The 21,258-nt window shown below is 34.8% G+C and overlaps 3 protein-coding genes across 4 annotated transcripts in view; 2 read left to right on the top strand and 1 right to left on the bottom strand.

Annotated features, from left to right (window-relative positions):
• LOC120628395 overlaps positions 1-2,216 on the top strand; it is an 82,304-nt gene extending 80,088 nt beyond the window's left edge. The window contains exon 3 of the mRNA XM_039896749.1: positions 1,146-2,216. Within this exon, the coding sequence (XP_039752683.1) occupies positions 1,146-1,741 (596 nt within the window). The 3' untranslated portion in view covers positions 1,742-2,216. The remainder of the gene's footprint in view (positions 1-1,145) is intronic.
• A 5,502-nt stretch (positions 2,217-7,718) lies between these two features.
• Positions 7,719-14,470, top strand: LOC120628124 (protein D3-like). The gene is made up of 5 exons (XM_039896348.1): positions 7,719-7,802; positions 8,590-8,672; positions 11,289-11,412; positions 12,847-13,060; positions 14,252-14,470. The coding sequence occupies exons 1-5, from the start codon at positions 7,727-7,729 to the stop codon at positions 14,388-14,390; spliced, it is 636 nt and encodes a 211-aa protein (XP_039752282.1). The 5' UTR covers positions 7,719-7,726; the 3' UTR covers positions 14,391-14,470.
• A 495-nt stretch (positions 14,471-14,965) lies between these two features.
• On the bottom strand, positions 14,966-20,566 carry LOC120628151 (protein D1-like). 2 transcript variants are annotated; one of them, XM_039896382.1, is made up of 6 exons: positions 20,489-20,566; positions 18,523-18,669; positions 17,838-17,958; positions 17,258-17,462; positions 16,733-16,847; positions 14,966-15,950 (listed from the first exon to the last, which is right to left on the bottom strand). In XM_039896382.1, the coding sequence occupies exons 2-6, from the start codon at positions 18,661-18,663 to the stop codon at positions 15,906-15,908; spliced, it is 627 nt and encodes a 208-aa protein (XP_039752316.1). In that variant the 5' UTR covers positions 18,664-18,669; positions 20,489-20,566; the 3' UTR covers positions 14,966-15,905. The 2 variants fall into 2 exon arrangements, with proteins under 2 accessions (XP_039752316.1, XP_039752315.1); XM_039896381.1 differs by lacking the exon at positions 20,489-20,566 and adding an exon at positions 19,244-19,300.
• Between the last annotated feature and the right edge of the window lie 692 nt (positions 20,567-21,258).

The following is a 21,258-nucleotide window of genomic DNA, read 5'->3' on the forward strand; positions in this document are numbered from 1 at the left end:
GTTTTCTAGTTATCCCGGATAACTAGAAAACCTTACACGAGTAGTTATTCGACGCAATCGAATTCGCGGGCTAAAGCCATCATAATTACGTCAACCAATGAACTTCCTTTGCGTGACATAGATCTTTTGTAGGAAGCCAAATATCACGGTCCTGTGCCGCCTGGGTCCAGCGGTACCATACTATTAATATAGGCTTAAATAAGAACATCTAGACATGTGAATAGATAGATATCCTAACAAATAGCCAAAACAATTCTGACCTGTATTGAAGGTTCTGACATTTTCCTGCAAAAATAGCCTTGCACGAACTTCTAGGTCAGATAAATACTTATTTGCTAAATTGCCGATTTGTATGCACAGGAGCACGGAAGACTCCGTGGACCGACTTAACAAGATGGCTTGACATCTGATGTAACTTACTTGCATTGGGCTTCGGTTGCATTTTAAAGTGATATAAAACTCGTAAAATTTTATACTTAAAGGTTGAATAAATGAAAGTTGTTTTATTTATCAATCAAATCGAAAAAGGAAGAGGATTTGAATTCACTCTGTATATTTCGTCTATGTTTACATATTTTTGTCTGTAAAAGTCATACTAGTTTTGCTTACTTAATAAACATTATTATTAATAATAATAAAATAAAGAGTGTATTTTTTTTTTCTTTATTTGGTTTACCAAGAGCTTTACATTTCAAAAAAAACAATTTAAACTAGCTTATACTTTATGAAGACAAAATGTAAATCTACTTACAGGTAAACACCGCATGCAATAAATACCGTTAAACTAGCTTACAACTACACAAACAAGATGAAAGTGTATACAGTGTAGGAAGGAAAAACAAAAGATTAAATTATAATACTTTGGTTAAAGCTAATTCCATTGATCTCCGGAGTGTACGTTGTTTATTTTGATTTATTTATTGCTAATGCCTGAATGCCGAATTTCCATTTGAAATTTAATACAGGGATAGCGCTAAATTTCAAAATCAGTGGTTGAATCCATGTTCGAAAATAGAATACTCCAAATAGTTATTTAAAGATCGTTACATATATATTATTTCAATATTTTTCCCGGCGGCTTATCCACAGCATAACTTTATGTTTGGTTTTCCAAATCTTTAATATCTTTATTTTCTTATTTTCAGTAAACAGCGGCTACGAATCGGACAGAGAAGAATGGGGAAACAGTCGGTCACAGTTCTCAACCAGAGCCTTTGATAGCCTCGCGCGTCCAACTAAAATAGCGATGGCGCTTACGCTGAAAAAACCCCAAAGACTCGAACCAGCGCCGCAATACTACCGCCTGACAAGTGAAACGAAGCCAAAACTTACACCGTTGCCCTTCAGACCAAACAACTTCCTCCAAAGACCACCAAGATTACCTCGTCCCAATACAGACATCAAAAGAAACCTAAGCACAGACCATAGAAAGTATGCTTCGCTACAAAACTTAGAAATCCCCATGAAACTTAGTGAACCCAAAAAGCAGCATGACAAGAAAGCTAATTATACAAATATCTCCAATAGAATAACAGGTTTGACGAATAAATTAAGAGATTTAAGTAATGGCAATACTATTGGCAGGTTCAAAGCACAATCCCATGGTGACGTAGCTAATTTAAAACCAGTATTGAAGGTGAATGTGCACGACGGATCAAAAAGATCTGTTGTGAGGACATGCAGTGCTGAACCACCAAAGAAAGTTACGTTTAGTGCCTTCGCCACGGTTCAAGTGGTTTAGATTCATAATCAGTAGTTTTTTTGAAATTATGAGTTTACCTATGATTATATCAAAATAATTACTATACCTATCGAATGTTTATGTAATCATCATATAATATTATCTACTACACCTTTTCAATTTTATATTCAACAAATAAGATGTTAAATAAGACGTAGAATTAAATTTAAAAATCATTAAAATTATTTAAATAAAAAACTTTGATTTTGGGAAACTGGGCCGGGATTGTGTTAATATTTAATAACATACATACTTAAGTATTTTCAAGAAACTAAGGTATGGCTTTGGAGAGGTGTGCATATGCTATGTAAGGAACAGTGTTTTGACACTTTTGCATTCTTCCTCCGAAAATCCTAATACAATTCTTAAATAATATTTTTGTTTGCTTACTGTCTGTTCGTTATTAATTGTTCTCTTATTTGTATACGTGCCTTATAAAGGTTTATTTAAGGTATTTAAGGATAGTAAAAATAATATTTTCTTAATTAATTTATGTGCCTTTAGCCAATATAGTGTTTATTTAAAATATCTTGTAAATTTTTTTTTGTTTTTCTTTAAGTTTTAACATTACCTTAACACATTATTTCAATAATGCATAGATAAATATATAACATATTTAAATTAGGTACAGAACCAGCGGGATTCTTACTCGCATTTCTCTAACTATTCTCTAATCACAGTCGGAGGGTATAAATTGCCAAAAGATACGGCATTCTTTAATATTATTAGATTAAGTGTTTTGTAGAAAGGGTTAAAAAAAATACCAGAAAGCTTTTGGCCTGTAGTTCTATATACTTAAACTAACAAACTTTGTTCTACGATTTTTTTTTACTCGATAGTTTGTGAAATATTAGATATTCAATATTTATTTAGATACTCTACTTGTTACTACTCTGTAATGTAAAATCGGCAACATTGGCTAACCACAACTCTATTGTGCGGTCACTGACCCGACTACTACTATTTGGTTTTACAGTGTAATGTCACTTTGCAGTAATAACATGTTTTATTAATTTTTTTGTATGAAATATATTAATACTGAATTTAGAAAAATCGTAGAATAAAAGTTGTTAGTTTTAATGATACGAGCTACAACCCTGTATATGTGATTCTGTAAATTCATATCACATTAGTGCCCTATTGATTCAATCAGGTTTATTGCATGGCCGCTATTTGGCGAAAATATCAAAAATCCAGGCTCCATACAAAAAAACAAACATCTTTGTGAAAGAACAGTTTTCTTCTGAAAATCTAAATTTGCTGTTAATAACGTTTAGCTATCTTTTAATCAGCGGAGGAATGTATATTTAAAAAAAACGATCCAATTTAGTATAGATAAGATTTGCAAGCATTTCATTCAGGTATTAGTAGATATTAAAATATTTTGTATACTTAAAGTAATTTTAGATTACTTTAATATTTTTCATAAAAACAAAATATAATCTCGATTGAACACTAAATAAATGTATTTATACCGGATGTTTGAACACAGATAACCAGCTTTATCTGTGTTCGAACATTCGGGATATCCATCAAGAAGTGATTTTAGTTCGGAGTTTTCGGTATAACATGGTACCTACCGAACGATATTGGGAAGACTGATAGAACTTGCGAACATATGTTTATAATATAACTACGTTATAGCAAACAATGAGGATCGTTTGGCAATAGCCAACAATACGAAGTGTGAACGAGTTAATACAAATATTAAGGTAATTTTTCGCCATTCTGAGGTAGTGACGGAACATTACTAAAGCGGAACTGCGCAAGTCAGTGCAATAAGTGTTCCACTCCAATTTAGAGCACGACATTACTTTTGTCCTGACTGACGTTGCCTCGTAGAGTCTTCACGCATATAAAATTTTAGCAATAAATTCCTAAAAACTGAGTAGCTGCGCGGCCACTTGGCGGACTTCTATTGTAGAGAAATAAAAAAAGACCTTTTTTTCTCTTTTCTCTTCTTCTTCTTTTCTTTGCAGATTTGTGCCATTGGCTCTCCTTTGATTATTTACCAAAAACCGGCTAGACTTCAAGATGTACAGCGCATCGTATTAGAGCGCCGCTGTCTATCGAGACCACGTATCATGCCTGCGTATCATAACCCTTTCACAGAGGTATGTGATTATGATACGCATAAGGATATCGGATCGGATAAATTTATAAATATCCGGATCCGGTTTTAAGATGAACTGCACTGCACGACATTGCCCAGTCAGATATTCTTTACGAGAAATCAAATGGGGTAAAAAATTACAATACGCGCCATCAAGGACCCTGGTTACGCGGTCAAAACTTCAGAAGATTTTATTTTGATGATTACACCTACTTATTTCTCATTAATATAAACGCCCCAAAGATTGGACTGCAAGTTAAACTGCCACCAATCTTATATATGTAGATTGCTGTCGGTCAGTTTCAGGTGGATTTGAATAGAATAATAAATATTTATTTTATTACATAGGAAATAAAAAAAAATTATTTAATATCAATTTGGCTAATTTTTATTTTATATTTGTTTATACATTGCCCCACTTATATTAAGAGTTACCTAAGGGCCGATCTTTTATAATATGCACATATTATTGTAAAACTCGAATATTTATTTTGGCAGAGTTCGTAAGAAAAAACAGCTGTCTTTCATGTAAAGATCGACACTAAATGTGTAACCATAGAATAATAACGCCTATTTATAAAAGGTTATCCATATACTTAATCTAGAAACCTCTCTTATAATTTGGATTAACATTAATAAATGTATTAATTTCGTATTATTATTTAAATAAATTCGTAATTCCACAATACGAACTTCTTCTATTTTTGTTTAATAAGTTTTTTTGTAGCACAGGGAGTTTTAATTTCTAAGATCTAACTATTATTATTACTCGATTGCAAGTTGATTTTTTAAATTCTCATATATGTTTTAAATAGTCGTTAATGTGAGGAATTTCAAAAGTAATAATTGTGTATTTTTAAAGACCAGGTTCCTAGTCGTTTAATATTATTATAATGTTTTTGGATACATTAGTATACAATGTGAACATAGGCCCATAATTTATACAGTTCAACACATAACATGTCACTTTAAGTATCTGAGGCCTCTTATATACCTGGCTATAAATAGACTATAAAATTCTTATGGAACCTAAAATTACACCAGGCCAGGAATATGGTCGGAATGTGTATGTAGGTGTAGGTATATGTGTGTGTGTGTGTTACTAAATTTGTGTATGTTGATTACTAATTAAACGAAGTATTACTCAAATTGCGTTCGTCGAGAAATGTACAACAAATTAGACAGTTGCAGTTATTGTACTACGACATACCTATTCGTAACTCAAGACGATGGTACATCATTGTACGATTTTCTAATCTCCGAACTTCAATTTGAAGATGGCACCTAAAGATATTGTACGAAAATAGATGTCATAGTGACACAGGGGTTGCAAATAGACCTACCTAGTCGCTTATCCAAGAAGATTTATGTCGACCTCACCACCACAGCGGAGAGCGCCGTTGGTATAATAAACGGGAAGGTTCCCCATTAGAGGCCATTTGGGAATTTATAATTTCAGAATTTTCTCTGCTCTGTTCTGATCGAAGACTGTCGCAAAAAACATGCCATCAAGCGGCATTTTTGACAGTACGATGCCGCGCGTAAATATAACTGCATACGCCTTACCTGTTAGCCCGTTAAAATCTTAGACTCCATCAATACTTATCAAAAGTCAGATGAGGTTGCAATTAAGGGCTAACTTAGAGTCAAATGAAATAAAAAAGAAGATGTGTGATGAACATGTCCATATTTTGTACTTGTACTTAAAACATCTTTTACGCCAGATGTTATTTAATCTGTCTAATCCAAAATCTTCAAATGACAGATTGAATTTAGTATTTCTTTCCTTATTCACAGGGAAGAGTAAGAAAAGGATAGCACTACTTAATCTGTTATCTGAAGATTTTAGATTGGATTGATTAATAATTTCGAGCGTTAGGCATCAATGCATTATAAGATTAATTTTATGTGCACTGGTTTGTATATTATAAAATCCAATGCACCCTTAGCCCCATATTTGGGACACTGGCTTTACTATAGTAACCCAGAAGGCAACGGGCATGGACACAGAACAGACAAAAGATAGTTAGTTTAGATTAACGAATAAAATAAAAATTTAATTCGTAATGAAATTGAATTTGTATATAAATTTAGTTTTATATATATACATAGCATACTTCTGAGACTTCTAAATATAAAAATAAACACTGATATTTTGTGTAAAACCTAGAATAGATTTCGTAGCTTAGGTGTATATACTTAATACGTAATAATATAATTTTGTTGTTGTTTTCAATATGCTTGTTTTAAAAATTAATAAAATTGTTTGTCTTGAAATATTTTTTTATATTTAATTAAGTATTCCCAAATCTACACTAATATATTAACCAGGTTAATATTTTGAAAGGAATTCTTGCGTTAATAATACTACATACACTACATACCTATATTAAAAAATATATATATTACCATAAAGAACCTTTCCCTAACTAAAGTAAATTTCCCGAAAAGAAAGGAAATAGGAATCACAGTGAAAGGATATGTATAATAAATAGGATTTTACTTTTAAACAAGTTTTACTTTAGCTTAGAGATTAGTGCACATCAGAAATGGCACCAATGACTTTTAAAAATAGTATAAAATAAAACACACACCAAAGAGAAAGTCTCTTCTTATTTTATTTATTATAATTCACTTTTTTTTCTCTATTTCATGACACACATGAATTAAAGCGCTATATATATTAATTCGCGGAAAATCGATGGAGTGGTGGAGTGGTCTGGCACCAGATCAATTAAATGATTTTAGAAATTAATTCCTTTGGCCGATGTAGTCCTACCTATACATTAACTTCATCAATGTGTCCTAACTCATTTATTTTAGCAAGATAATTTTATATTCATGACTTTTTGTAGCAGTCATAATGTTTTGGTTAGAGCTTCGGTTTTGCTTATGGGGGGACCGAGCCTAATCCCCCGAACGTACCTTTTAGGATTTATGTACGTTTTTAATTTAAGGAATTAAAAAAAATTGGAAAATCCTCACAATCTCGTCTTTCACTAAAAAGAGTACCCTAAACTTTTCCCTCCGCTCCAATGGCAAAGGCTCCAATTCATCTGTTTTTTTTTTTAAATTTTTAATTTTTTTTTTTTAATTTTTAATTTTTATTATTTAGTCAGTCAAAGACAGATGGAATAAAAAAATATTATCAAATTATAATCACCTCTACGCTTCGCTTATGAGGCGTGCAATACGAATTGCTTGAACCGGCGAAGGAAAACACGGACATGCCTGAGAGTTCTCCATTATGTTCGCAAAGGTATGTGAAGTTTACTGTACCTGGTCAGCCAGGTGGACTACGGCCTAGACCCTTCTCAATTTGGGAGGAGACCCGTGCCCTGTAGTAGGCCGGTAACGGGTTAGTATTGATGGTAACCTTCTTAATGACAGGGTTGCTTGGAAGGAGTCTGCTTCACTTTTATATTTCAGAATATTGATAAATATGTAATAAAAATTGTTAAATGTTGCCTTCTGAAACGGTGGTAGAGTCACTACGAACGGACAGATTTTACTATACAAAAGAGCCCATGAAGTAGATTTTCATGAAATCAATGAAGTTTGAATTGTTTCTTCAAAGCAATAAACATATGGGCATTATACGTACGTATACGTAGTTAATATGCGTATATAATATGACGTTAGTGTTTCCATTGTAGACCATCGAGTGAACTATACGTTTGCGTGCATGCAAATATTTAAAACTGATTCCTGACCGCATAACATAAATAAATGAATGGGTAACATGATATTTTATCACAAATTGTTCGCAACGTTATATAACAGGTTATCTGCAGAAAACAATGAAAAGATTACCTATCCTTATCGGTGTAGTAGGTACAAACGACGTTTTGTTTTTTGTTGCAGTTTTGCGAATGGTCAGTACCTACATATTACTTATCGGCCATACGTTGTTGTTAATCATTCGTATACACACGTCTCATTGCCAAGGTAAGGTTTTATCTTGTTTCAAGATATTTAATTTTATTTTAGTAAAAAAAAAAACAAAATACTTAGGTACGTTATGTTAGGTTCCTTTTACCTATAATTTCCATATTTAAATGTTAAGTTATTAACTTTCGTTTATTTATTTGAGCCTTAACGTTAGCTTTACGCTATTCAAATTAAATTTACGCGAAGTCGGTTTTAAGGTTTCAAACCTACTATTAAAATATTCCAATCGGTTATCCAATAGTTGACATACAAAACCACCTACAACCATGGGTGTGTTTACTCTAGAGCCATTGCTCTGGGCGGTAGGATGCGGGGCGGCGCGGCGGCGCTAACAGAACCTGAGTGAATGTACTTTTTATCCTAGGAAAATGCCTAGGGCATAGAGCTAAAGCATGATTATGTTATAACCTCTCTACGCATAAACTTAGTGGAGAAATGGCGATGCGTAAATGCGAATAGAACAGCGGACGAATTGGCCTGCACTTCTTGTATTGAAAAACGTTGTTTCATCATCATCATTAAAATCGAGAAACTGTTGGATTATTTTTCACATTTTCCATGAATTTAATTTTTCTAATCTTACCGGTAAAGGAACTGAATTTTAAAATACGTCACTGTGCACAACTTGGCAGACTATATAAAGAACTTAAAGCTGCCAAACTGCTTCAATGTGAGTGGGTGTGATTAGTTAACTAACTCCAAAGAAAAGGGAAGTTAAAATCTGAATTTATCTACTTGGGACAACGTCGTTTATCCAATAGTTATAAATAATAAATTGTTACAGCCAACATGTCCGCCACAAGTGCCTTCAAGTCCAGTAAAATTGTACCCGATGTTGTTGATACTGCGCCTAAGGATACCATACAGGTAAAGTAACATGCTAAGATTAAAGATTGATTGCCTTTGCTTTCGTATTAGGTAAGTATCACCGGCATGTTAGTAAAATACTACACGTTTATGCATGTTTAAGGCTAGTTTTTACGGATTACAGGGTACCACCCAAAAAGCTTCACTAATACTCGATTGCAAGAAATGGTTTGGTATAATTTTAAATACAGCACTTAATCTTTTATATAAAAGCAAGAGATATGTTTTTTATATCTGACCATATTTCTGACTAAACTCTGAAATAATTCGGAAGGTGCCGCTTTACAGGATTTCGTAAAATTTTCTCGATGAAAATGATACATATTTTTCTTCGTTTTTTTTTGCAATTTTGGGATACAATAAAAAATACCAATATAGGTATGTGTATGATATTATGAAAAGAAAATACTGAGTATTTAGTAATTCATTTTTTTATTTAATTTTAATTATTCACGCGCGTTAAACCTTTTTTTGAGAGAGCCGTCAAACTGTATTGTTATTCTTATTTATAGTTGATTAAATCTATGGATTTAATATAACTGATTTACCCTTCCTGGTTAGACCGATACCATCTTAGACTGCATAATTACACAATTACAACTAGGTGAGATTGCAATCAACAGCTAACTTGTAGAGCAATAATAAAAATTAAAAAATCCGAAGCGTAATTAGGGTTAAAATAATAAATGATCCGGTCACCATCACGTAGACGAAAATTCCGCCTTCTTTAAAAAAATAGTAGGTACGCGGTGAGTGCAGTAGGTACTTACATTGGTGCAAATTTGGCACATGATATTGATCTTACAGACATCAGAAATAGAATATTTGCGTCGCAAAGAGTTAGCACTATTATGACGAAATTTACTGTTTAAACATAAGGTAAATATTTAGTATATCTACTATCAAAATATGACTTATATGGTATGTCGTTAGTTTCGATTTGTTACGTACTACGCTAAAAACCAAAATCGGGTAAATTTTGTTATATAGCTTTAGTTTTTTTTACTTTCCTGTAGCTAAAATCACTATCATCGTCCTCAGATTATTGATGTCGCAGTGCTGCGCACATGCTATTCTCAAAAGAAAGAGCTACTAACAGCTTATACCCAAGTTTTTTCGGGTTATTAGCGGGTTTTACCGTGATGATTGATCGATGTGAGTGATAATAATTGGGAATGACAGTTTAACTTAGTCTTCGAGGCATGCGAATTTAAAAATGTGTTGTTACTAGAACTTCGCATTAGAAACACCCAATGGCCATCCCGGCAATCGAACCCATTTCGTGATCTGCTGACAATTTGATCTACGATACAGATAGAGATCAATCGATAAGTAAGTACTACGGAAAAACAATAATTTTCCGTAGAAACTGAAATATGAAATCTAAATACCTACTTACAGCATTTTGTTACCGATTGTGATGCAAAATTTCGATAAGATTACAGTTTGTATAGCTTCGAAAATTCATAATAGTTATATCATTTAGCTCATTCCGTACTAATATGACAAAGGGTTTGTTTAAAAGGGTGTCTGCATAAAATCTTAGTAATAAGACACTAGAAATGTTGTGTACGCCTGACCGCGAACGAGACTGAGAGCACTCGAATTTTACTAAAACATTTGTTATAGTTACCGAATCTATTGTAATTTTAAACTATATTGCGCTACGCTTTAAAACAACAAGTTTACGGCGCTGTAAAAAATATAAATGTATGACATCCGGCGCGTGCGCTACGCGCAGTTTTACGACTGTTGGGAACCTGTAAAATATGGTTGTACATATTTAAAGTGCTAAAGGGCATTTCTAGTGTATTGTTACTAAGATTTCTATAGGTGTTTGTTATTGTCCTTCTTTCATGCAGCGACAGAGCAAAAGACTGACCTTATTTTTTTCATGGAGTTTATAATGGGCTGGCCCTTATTAAACTCTATTTTAACTACACTATAGGTTATTTAGAAGAGTGACATTTATAGGCTACTTTGTAATATACACGGGTTTTATGGCACAATTTAATTGTAATTTCGTTTAATTGATGGTGTCTACTCACCGGAGCTTTCGTTGCACGAGGCTTTGGCGGGTAAGCTTATAGCATTTCGCACATCCATTTTCGCAATTATACTGAGAAACTGGGCAATATTTGATAGGTAGATATTATGTTTTTTTTTGTTTAAGAATTTTCGTTACGAGCCCGGAGTTAGGAAATTGGCAGTCTCGACCCTCGTGCCTCGGAGAGCACGTTAAGCTGCCGGTACCGGAGCACGTTAAGCCGTCGGTATCGGTTATTATCACTAACTTGTGACTGCAGTCGTTAAAGCCCACCAATTCCCAATGAAGCAGCGTGGTGGATATATACCCTAAAACCGCCTCTCATATGAGAGGCCTGTGGCTGATGATTGATAGTATTAGGTACATATAATATATTTTCGCAGCGTAGGTCGGCCCCCAACGAGGTGGACAGACGACATTAAGCGCGTCGCTGGAAGCCGCTGGATCCAAGCGGCACAGAGCCGTGTAATTTGGAACTCCCTACAAAAGACCTATGTCCAGCAGTGGACGTCGATTGGTTGACATGATGATGATGATGATGATGAATGTATTTTCATAATATTTTTCAGCTAAGCTACCCGAGTGGTTCTAAAGCAGAACTCGGTAACGAACTAACACCGACGCAAGTCAAAGATCAACCGACGGTATCTTATCCAGCTGACCCCGATTCATTCTATACGCTTATCTTCACTGGTAAGTGGTTCAGTTATATATTTATGATATCCAATGTGCTTTTTTTTGGCCCACTAGAAACACCTGATTTGGAAAATTGCGAACATGGCTGCGAGAAAAAATGTTAGCTGTAGGATCGCTTTGGCAATGGGGATCTTATTATTGAAATTCATTCAGGCGTACAGTTCCTAATATTAGCTATGAGTTATGACAAAAATAATAAGTAGAATTACTGTTTTTAGTCGACTCCAAAGAGGAGGAGGTTATCAATTCGGTTTTAAAGCATATCTCTGTCGAAGACGGTTTATTCCGAAACGGTCCTATTTAAATTTTATAAGTATAGACCTTATGATGCGTTTCGGAGAAAGATAACAGGGCTCTTCAAAACGACCGCGGTTGCTGCTATTGCACAAATATGCATTGTTTACACCATCACAAAACATCTCGTCTGTACACTGTAAAGGGTTACACAGTTGTGGGTGTATTGTGTACATATCGGGGTACACAATACACCCACATTTTCTATCAAAGTTATTAGTTTTTGCATACTTTTTCGCGACTAAAAGCTAATTTTAGCACATAGTATTCAATCTTGATTACAAAAGACTATTAAAAGTTTAGTTAAGTCGGTTTCTTCGTTAAAAAACAATGCGATACCACGAGTTTCACGCTTTTTATACCCAAAAATATCTATACACATGGAAAGCGTTCGGCGACGATTTGTTCACCCGAAAAGTGTTCAAGATATCTAAAGCAGTTCAAAAATATTCAATTCAAATAATTTATTTGCACAGATTGATAAGGTTAAAATTGGTGTTATAAATAGTAGTAGTACAACAATCTGCCACGGAGTCTTCCATGCAAAATTAATTGTTATTCTGAATCTAATTCATATACAATAATAATATCTATCAATGAAATAGTAACAATGTTAACAATTAAATCAATTACAGAAGTTCCAAAATCCATTTTCTATTATTTTCTAATTTTTAATATTATATGACTACCTTCATGCATACTACTTAAACTTGTCTGATAAATGATAAATCCTACTGATATTATAAATTTGAAAGTGTGGATGTTTGTTACTCAATCACGGAAAATAGCTGGACAGATTTGGATGAAACCTTACATTCCGATTCCTTAAGGAGTTCCCGAGGGAAAATTGAAAATTGTTTACGAGCTAAGCCGCGGCCAGACACCTGTGCTATGGAAAAGGCCATGTACTTTCTATACCAATCTCTCAAAAAGTTCCCGTGTCCCCTCAAAAAATTGTTAACGAGCGTCAGTCGCGGGCAGAAACTAGTAGTCCATAATATTCTAGTACCTATCGTTTTTTTAACAATAGCTCCTTTATTTTATTTAAAAGTTAAAATGTCCAAACTTCGGTCGGATGGCGGCCGTTTATTATAAATTTGAGGTGCCATTTTCTTTAAAATAATATTTTTATTTAAGATCCAGACAACTATGACGGTCCCGAGCTAGTATACCGTGAATGGCACCACTGGCTCGTGGTCAACATCCCAGGCAATGACGTGACAAAAGGCGATGTCCTCTCCGGTTACATCGGCTCAGGTCCCCCAGAAGGCACTGGCATCCACCGCTACGTTTATATACTGTTCAAGCAACCGAAAAAACTGGTCTTCGATGAAAAGAAACTGGATAACAAGTAAGTTATAGGAGCGTCTTCAAGCTCCAATAGTTCAACATAACTACTAAAACATATATCCGCTAAGAGCTTACATAGATGTTTTATGTAGATTTTTTTTTAATTTCATTACTAGTCAGCCCCTGATCGCCATCTCACCATCCGTGGCAATTGATGTTGCAGTCCAAGATGGTAGTGGGCTAATCTGTTAGCGAGTATTGCAGCTATACGCTTTATCGGTTTCCATGCAACAACGTACCGGAACGCTAAATCACTAAGCGGCACGTTTTTGTAAAGTGGTAACTGCGAGAAAATTCTGTAAGTATAAATCCCTAAATTGCCCCCACCCGGAATCGTACCTGGGATCACGAATTTAAAACGGCGCTCTACGTTGAGCCAGTTAGGTAGTCAAAGTGTTAGTTTCTAAATGATCTGCTACACCATGTCAATGGCACTTGTGACATTGTAGTGTTTGCAGATAATACATCTGTAATTTTAAAGACTGATGTCATGTGTCGCACTGAATGCAAAATGAACAAAGTGCGTGGAAATTAGTTTACCACTTGTGATGTTTGATGATGACAAGGTTGCTAGCACTTGCAAAGCATACGTCAGGGTGATTACGTATCTCGCAACAGGTTTGCGACAGGCGTAAATCTTGCAATCACTGCTGTCAAACGTCACTTTTCCATACAATAAATAAACAAAAGATACGTTTGACAGCAGTGATTGCAAGATTGTCGCAAACCTGTTGCGAGATACGTAATAACCCTGCCGGATCGCTTTCATCTCTCGTAAGATATAGAATAATAATTGTAAAAATTCTGATGTTGAAAAAGATCAACTACTGAGTTCCGTGCCGGCTTCTTGTCTGTAGAACCTGCCTTCCTAATCGATGGTAGAGTCACTAGTCGCAAGACTGACTTGGCTGCTTATATTATTTAATAGTACTTAGGAAACTAGAAATAAATGAATTTTATATTATTTTTAGCTTTGCGTCACGTTGAGCCTTGTATATTGGTAACCCTGGTACAGGTCTACTGCGCTGTTTATTTCTGTTTTTTTTATCGCGAAGGAAAATAAATCCCTTCGGACTTCTGTCTGATGGCAGGACTTGCACCCCGCCCCCCTCCTATCTGCCATTTTATCACGTAGATACCTACTCCTAGCATAGCTCACTTAAGATATTTGCAAGTATTCTTCTGTTATCAGGTCTATTGATGGTCGTGCTGCCTTCTCTACGAAGAAGTTCGCTGAGAAGTACAATCTGGGAGCACCAGTTGCTGGAAACTTCTACCGTGCACAGTTCGACGACTATGTACCTAAATTGTACAAGAGTTTAGGAGTTTAAATATGTATTTTGTATATTTTTTCTTGCTCTCCGATGTGTATTCATACCATTAGGTATATATGATAATATAATAAAGTATTTATAAATTATATCCATTATTCACTAGCATTGTTAACAATCAATTTTAATTTTCCTTTTCTAAAAGAAGGTACTATTTCTCAGTACGCTGTGTTTTTTCGGTACCGCTTCCTATACAAAATTTCATAACGATCGGTTGAGTAGTTAAAGCGACACAAACCAAAAAACTCACATGTCCAATTATAAGACTTTTTTTTGTTAAAAATAGCAAATCAGTGGAATTTTCCATTGGTTTTTCAAAGAATCCTTGTCCTGGGAATTAAGAACAAAAAAAATTTAAATCTTTCTTCATACTTAAAATAATGAAATCCATACCTGAAGGTAATTTTAGAGCAAATGTGCTTCTATAAACTTCTTCTTATTTTGCTTCTTATATCATGATGATGTATGGCTGTTAATAAGGCAAGTGAAATAAAACAATTTTTAAACACAAAACTTCTATATTAAGGTAATTAAAAATAAAATAAATTAAATTAGGTACCTACCTACCGTGCCTATATAAAACATAATATAAAGTCCACGCTTGGGTCTAGCGGCTCCTTGCTACTTTCCACCAACCAAATTAATTCATATTCCAACATATATTTACAGTATGCCCTAACAAATTCCCCAACAAGACAAAATCGACTTCGGCGTCGGGATTTTACGCGTGTTTACGTACGACTATTCGCAACCTGTTTCTGAGATCTTTGTACTTGTTCGTACGTATTCGCACGGCTGCAAAACCAGTGAATAAAGTGCGGCAAACTTATGCACCGCAAATGAGTTTAACGTATATCCTTTATTATAAATAAAGGTATCCACTGCATCGTTAGCTACTTGTTTGTACATCTTTAGCTATTTGTTTGTGTTCTTTGTACACATAAAATCAATGATTCAATCAATGAACAATAAGCCTGAGATCTACTCGTATGTATAGAGCGTAGGTAGCTTTTATGACTTTGCTAAGTTTAAGTTACTAACACATAGCATATGACGAAGGCAGGGCATGGAAAGGCAAGAGTGATTGAAAACCAGCATCTGCAAAGTGGCATTTCGATAAAAGAAAACAAAAATGCTTTATTTATGTTATATATAGATACACTAAATTAAGAAAATACAGAATCCTCGTTCAGGCATTATTGCATGCAGTGCAATGCGCCAGAAACAATGTACCTAAATGCCGCGCGCACGTCCCACTTCACGTCCGCGAAATGTAGCTAGCTCACATTTTTTCCCGTTTTCCCCATTTTATGGTAAACGTTTAGAACATTACTGTTGAAATAATTAATGTAAACTGCTCAATGGAACGGAGTGATTAACAGGCGAACAGGCGGTTCGTGAAAAACTACTTAAGTGGAGTCGTTTTTGATGCTTCAATATTAGTCGTGTGCGGTTTCTGATTGTTCTTAACTCTGTGGTAATGTAATTCGGTAGGCAGGCATCAGCAACGGCCGCTTAGCCAAAGGCATTTCCCAGAATGTTATAAAACGTCTGCAGTACCTGTAAAAATATGTGCAATATTATGAATTGGATGGACGCAGATGATGTATGGGAGAGGCATGAAGCTTTAAAATGCTCAGCTCAACACATAGTTTTTCCAAATGATATTTTTTTAATAAATTAAATAAATAAATACAAATACTACGACATACACACATCTAGCCCCGAAGTAAGCGTAGCTTGTGTTGTGGGTACTAAGATGACTGATGAATATTTTTATGAACAATACACATAAATACTTATAATATACAAAGAACACACGGACATGTTCATCACACAAATTAATTTTCCAGTTGTGGGAATCGAACCCTACAGCCTAGTCAGGGTCCTACCTACTCAGAAAGCAGAGTCGCTGCCTACTGCGCCAATCGCCACATTAGGTATTTCATCAAATTAGTTACGGCTAGACCATCGAATTAATTTTATATCGTGGACTTCCTATTATATTTTTATTATACTATTATATTTTTTTTATGTGCTTTGAAGCATGTTAGTTGGTAGGTAGTCCGGGTAGTTTCAAATGGGTATAATAATAATTTTCTTACATTACTCGATCTCTTTACCAGAATGTTCCCCATCAAAATTCAAAATTCATTTATTTCAAGTAGGCATAATATAAGCAGTTTTGAAACGTCAAGTCTGCCTGTTTGTAGGGACTCTACCACCGGTTTGGAGGGCAGATTCTACCGAGGAGAAGCCGGCAAGAAACTCAGCAGTTGCTCTTCATCATCAAAAAGGTGTTATACTAACCGCTTATATTATGGAAAGTGTATTAAACTTACCTCAGGAATAACCGACAAATATGATTCGTGCATAAAATTGCCGGCTATTGGACCGTTTAGGTTATACTTCTCAGCGAATTCCATGGGAGAGAAATTCGGACGACGGAGAATAAAACTGCAATAGGAAATACATAAATGAATATTTATTTAATACGTTCTAGTGACTCACTTATATAATCCTAGATGAAAACTTATTGGCACTACTTTTTACAAAATCTTAAGAAGGATATAAAGAAGTACGGTGACAACCAGAAATAAATAATACGCTCGGCTGTAGTTCCATTAAAGGTCAAATTCGGGGTCACGGATTTCAAAGGCAACAAAAGGAAGATTAGCCTAGCCAGCTATTAAAATAATTATAGACACGTTCGCACACACACATAAGTAAAACAAATAACAACAATAAGTACAAGATTAACGAATAGAAAATTTAAAATACGAGTTCTTGTGTTAGGGCATACATTTGTTAGTTAATTTATTGCCTAAGTAAATAGTGATTAATTGTAAAAAATAGTTTTTACGAACCTCATATCTGGAATTTCAGTTGTGTTTAACATCCCATCTTGCTTGTAGAGAATAAAAATATATGGGAATCCGCCGGGGTAGGGCGTGGGAGGGAAATATGATGAAATCGTATCTCCCTTGCTGATGTCACGACCGGGAATATTTACGACAAGCCAATGGAGGAACTGTGTTAAGGGAACATTAACGGAGGGTGGCAGGTCTGGTCCTATTGAAGACAAATCTCAGTTTTATTGACCAATAAATAAGTTAATATATATTATACAAAATACAAGTAAAAAATAAAAAACAAAAATCACAAGTAGGAAAATTGCCCGTTAAATTAATGTGCTTTCTTGATGATTTGTCTTTAATCATTTAAGCTGCTATAAGCTGAGCTTAAGTGACAAACAAACAAACAAAATATACCTTAATAAACAGGAAGAATTTAAAAACAGTTTTTTAACTACTTAACTGTTATAAAATGAGTTTCATTAGTCTGAAGTTCATAAATCGTACGCTTTTAATTTTTAGAATGCATCCCTTCCTTTAAACATAGATGAGCTGGCAATTCAGTTACAAGCGTTTACAAACTTTTATTTACCGAAAAACATAAGCGTGTAAAGCTCATTATCATCTCCTTCATACGAAACCACCGGTTGCGCCAGAGTCTGCAATGGTTGCACTGTCGTTCCTAGATATATCGATACGCCTGGGTAGGTCACCTGCAATCAAATTTAAAATTAGAACACCAACAGAAAATGGCGAATAATTCACCATTTTCTGTTGGCGGCCATCTTGGATCTGAAATTTGTCATAGTATTCACCACTTTCATTTGTTATTAATAACGAGAGAGTTATAAAAAAAAAATCTGCAATTGTGTGGGTGGAGGCCATCTTGACCGATTTCCATTAAACATAGTTAAGAACACTCCCGACATCTTCGTTGATACAAAAAAACAAAAACAAAATCGGTTTATCCGTTCGAGCCCTACGAGGCCGCAGACACACACACACACACACCCACACACACACACACACACACACACACACACACACACACACTCACGTTTACTCTCAAGATCGACTTATGATCACGGAGTCAAAAATAAGACCTAAAATTGCTTAGTTAGGCTTGTATCAACCCCGAGCTTGTCTACGGCCCAGTGAGTGTAATCACTAACTTTTGTATTGGTATACCTACTCGTGAATCTGTTCTCAGCTCTCTCGTCTTTAATAGAGGAGACAGAAAATATAATAATAAGATTATATTACAAATACCTACTCACCGAAATAAGTTCCGACGGTGGATTAAGTACAACTTTAGACACTATTTTGTCATTCTGGAATGCCTGGGCAACCATGGACTCAGGAGCCGCTACGTAACCCGTTATCAGTTGCAGAATCGTAAGGCAAATAAAAACAAACATTTTGCGCTGTAACAAGTATATTTCATTGAACGAACTAATTTAACTTAACTTTCAAATGCCTTGTGTCAGATTTTATAACTACATTTACCTATTCGATCACTTGAAAGTTATCTGCGACTTATATGGTATAGAAGGAGCGCCATCTAGTTACAGTCCTGGGAAACCGTACTGTCACTAGAACACTCACGAGATCGAATAAGTACTCGTAGGTAGAACATCTCACACTTGGCATTTGAAAGTTAAGGTAACCTAAGTTAGCCGGATGGTTTGAACGTCAGATACAGTTCATCTGTCATCTTAGTACCCATAAAACAAGATACGCTTACTTTGGGGCTAGACGGCGATTTGTTTATCGGCGTAGTATATTTATTTATTTATTATATTTAGTTTTAAGGATTTCTCCATTATTCCATTAAACCATTACCGCCCACTAAAATCAAAGGCCCGGCACGTTAGAGTTGGTAGTGATTGTTATTCTTATGTAATTTACAATAGTTATTTTTTTTTAAGAAATAAATAGTTGTAAAATTAAATCTCCTAGCAGAGTATGCAAATAGGTATTAGTAAGTAACCTACGTACCTAATTTTCCACCCAACAGTCTGCTTTAATTTCTAAGAAAATTGCGCGTGCGTTGCCACTGTCAAGTTTTAAAAAAATCGTAAAACTTTATTATATTTACACTTATTTCCAATGTAGTAGGAAAAAACCGAAAAGATGACTCTGTTTGGTGTTTCTAAATGTAGTGTTTCTTAATGTAGTGTTCCGGTGAGATGTCGCGTAGAAACCTATTAGGGGTTATGACTACCATACTCCCTAACAAGTTAGCCCGCTAGTATTTTTCAGATCTAAAAAACGGGCAACACATACAATGTCATTCGGGATAACCTGAGGCTAGTAGTTTAGTAAATAATTTTTTTAAATTGATTTTCCACATTTTCTAACGAATCGGTCCAGCTATTTTCTGATCTTTTGTGAGCACTTCCACACTCCACGGTGCTAGCGACTTCCAGCGACTTCCTTGATGACGTCTATGTATTTAGTGGAGGGTCTACGAACAATGAACTTTCCAGTGCGGGGTTGCCACTCCAGCATCTTGGGATCCCAACGTCCATCGGCTATGCTAGATGCCTCGCCCGTTATTTACTACTTAAGTTTCGCCATTCGGTTTCAGCTGTTGCTAACTCTATTACGCCAAATCTAAGCAACTTTTAATGTTTTTCTTTAATTTATCACGCCATATTGGTCCCAATTATGATTTTAAGGGAATCTGTGATGATGTTTAGATATATGATGAACTCAAAGAACGATAGTAAAGCACTTGAAATCATTAAAATTGTAAATTATGGAACGGCAGATGTCAGATGCGTATGCAACAAAATCTAGCGACTAAACTCGAAGACGAATAAATGCAAGCGGGTCACGTACTCCAAACAATTAACTTGACCATCAATAGCTAGATTTCTAATACATAAACTTAGTAGTTTACTGATATACAAACCTCAGTATCAGTATCAGGTTTGTATATCAGTAAACTAAAAACTAATTTGTCAGATCTAAACGAAGAAAAAATGAAAATAGTGCTAGTTTTTAGTAAGGTTAACTTAGAAGCCTTAAAACAATGAATTAACTAACAATGGATGGTCTTGTTTCTCGCAGCACTCTTGAAAAAGTCGAAGCAGTAGTTAAAGATCTGTCAATATAGTTTATTTTGTGGAATTGTATACAGAATTGGCACTACTTAATATCATAACATGGTCAATTGTTTGCTAATCCTTCATACACTCCAACCTTATGTGGCACAATGACAAAATACTATAAACTCACATATCAATGCTTTAATTGGAGTCGAGTCGAGATTGTTGAGTCGATAATGAGTAATGCCTTTAACTAATCAGTGTTTAGCTTAAGTTCTATAATACAAATTGCCTAGGCGAACTTAGGTTAACAGATGTTTCAGTTTTCGCCTACAACACTAACCCGTATCTATATTCTTAGTAATCAACAATCGTGACTAAAAACGTATAACTGAACGGAACTTTTTAATAGAGAGCACGCTCTGATTAGTTAAACACAATTTAGGTACTAATTAAAAAAAAAAATAAGAATCTGTCTGTGAATAACTAGCCTCTAATTAAACTCATAAGGTTATTTAACCCAACATTTTTTTAAATATTTGTATATCTGTTTTCATGTCCGTCGGCCTATTTGTTTTTCTGACTGTGTGGAGTAAATGCTTTGCCGGAAGGTAGAGAGAGGACTATAAACATTCGAGATATCCATCCCTAAATAAGCAAATTGGGTATGTCCCTAAAGTAGCAAGGCCGGACGACATCCAATATGTATAGAGAGCCTATTTAAGCATTTATTTTTGGAATTTAGCTATTAATATGGATTCGGTATGAGTTACTGCTAGAAACGTAAGGAAAAATTTGGGTGAACAGAATCTACTAACCAGAAAATATTGCATACCTTTATTTTATTTGCGTAGACGAAGTCATTAGTCAAGCGCAACCGTACCCATAGTTATAAATAAAATATTGCTTTGAACACTATAAAAAACTCATAATTTAAGTACTGAACGTCATAATATAAAA

The sequence above is a fragment of the Pararge aegeria genome, chromosome 12, assembly GCF_905163445.1.
Source record: "Pararge aegeria chromosome 12, ilParAegt1.1, whole genome shotgun sequence".
Classification (NCBI taxonomy): Eukaryota; Metazoa; Arthropoda; class Insecta; order Lepidoptera; family Nymphalidae; genus Pararge; species Pararge aegeria.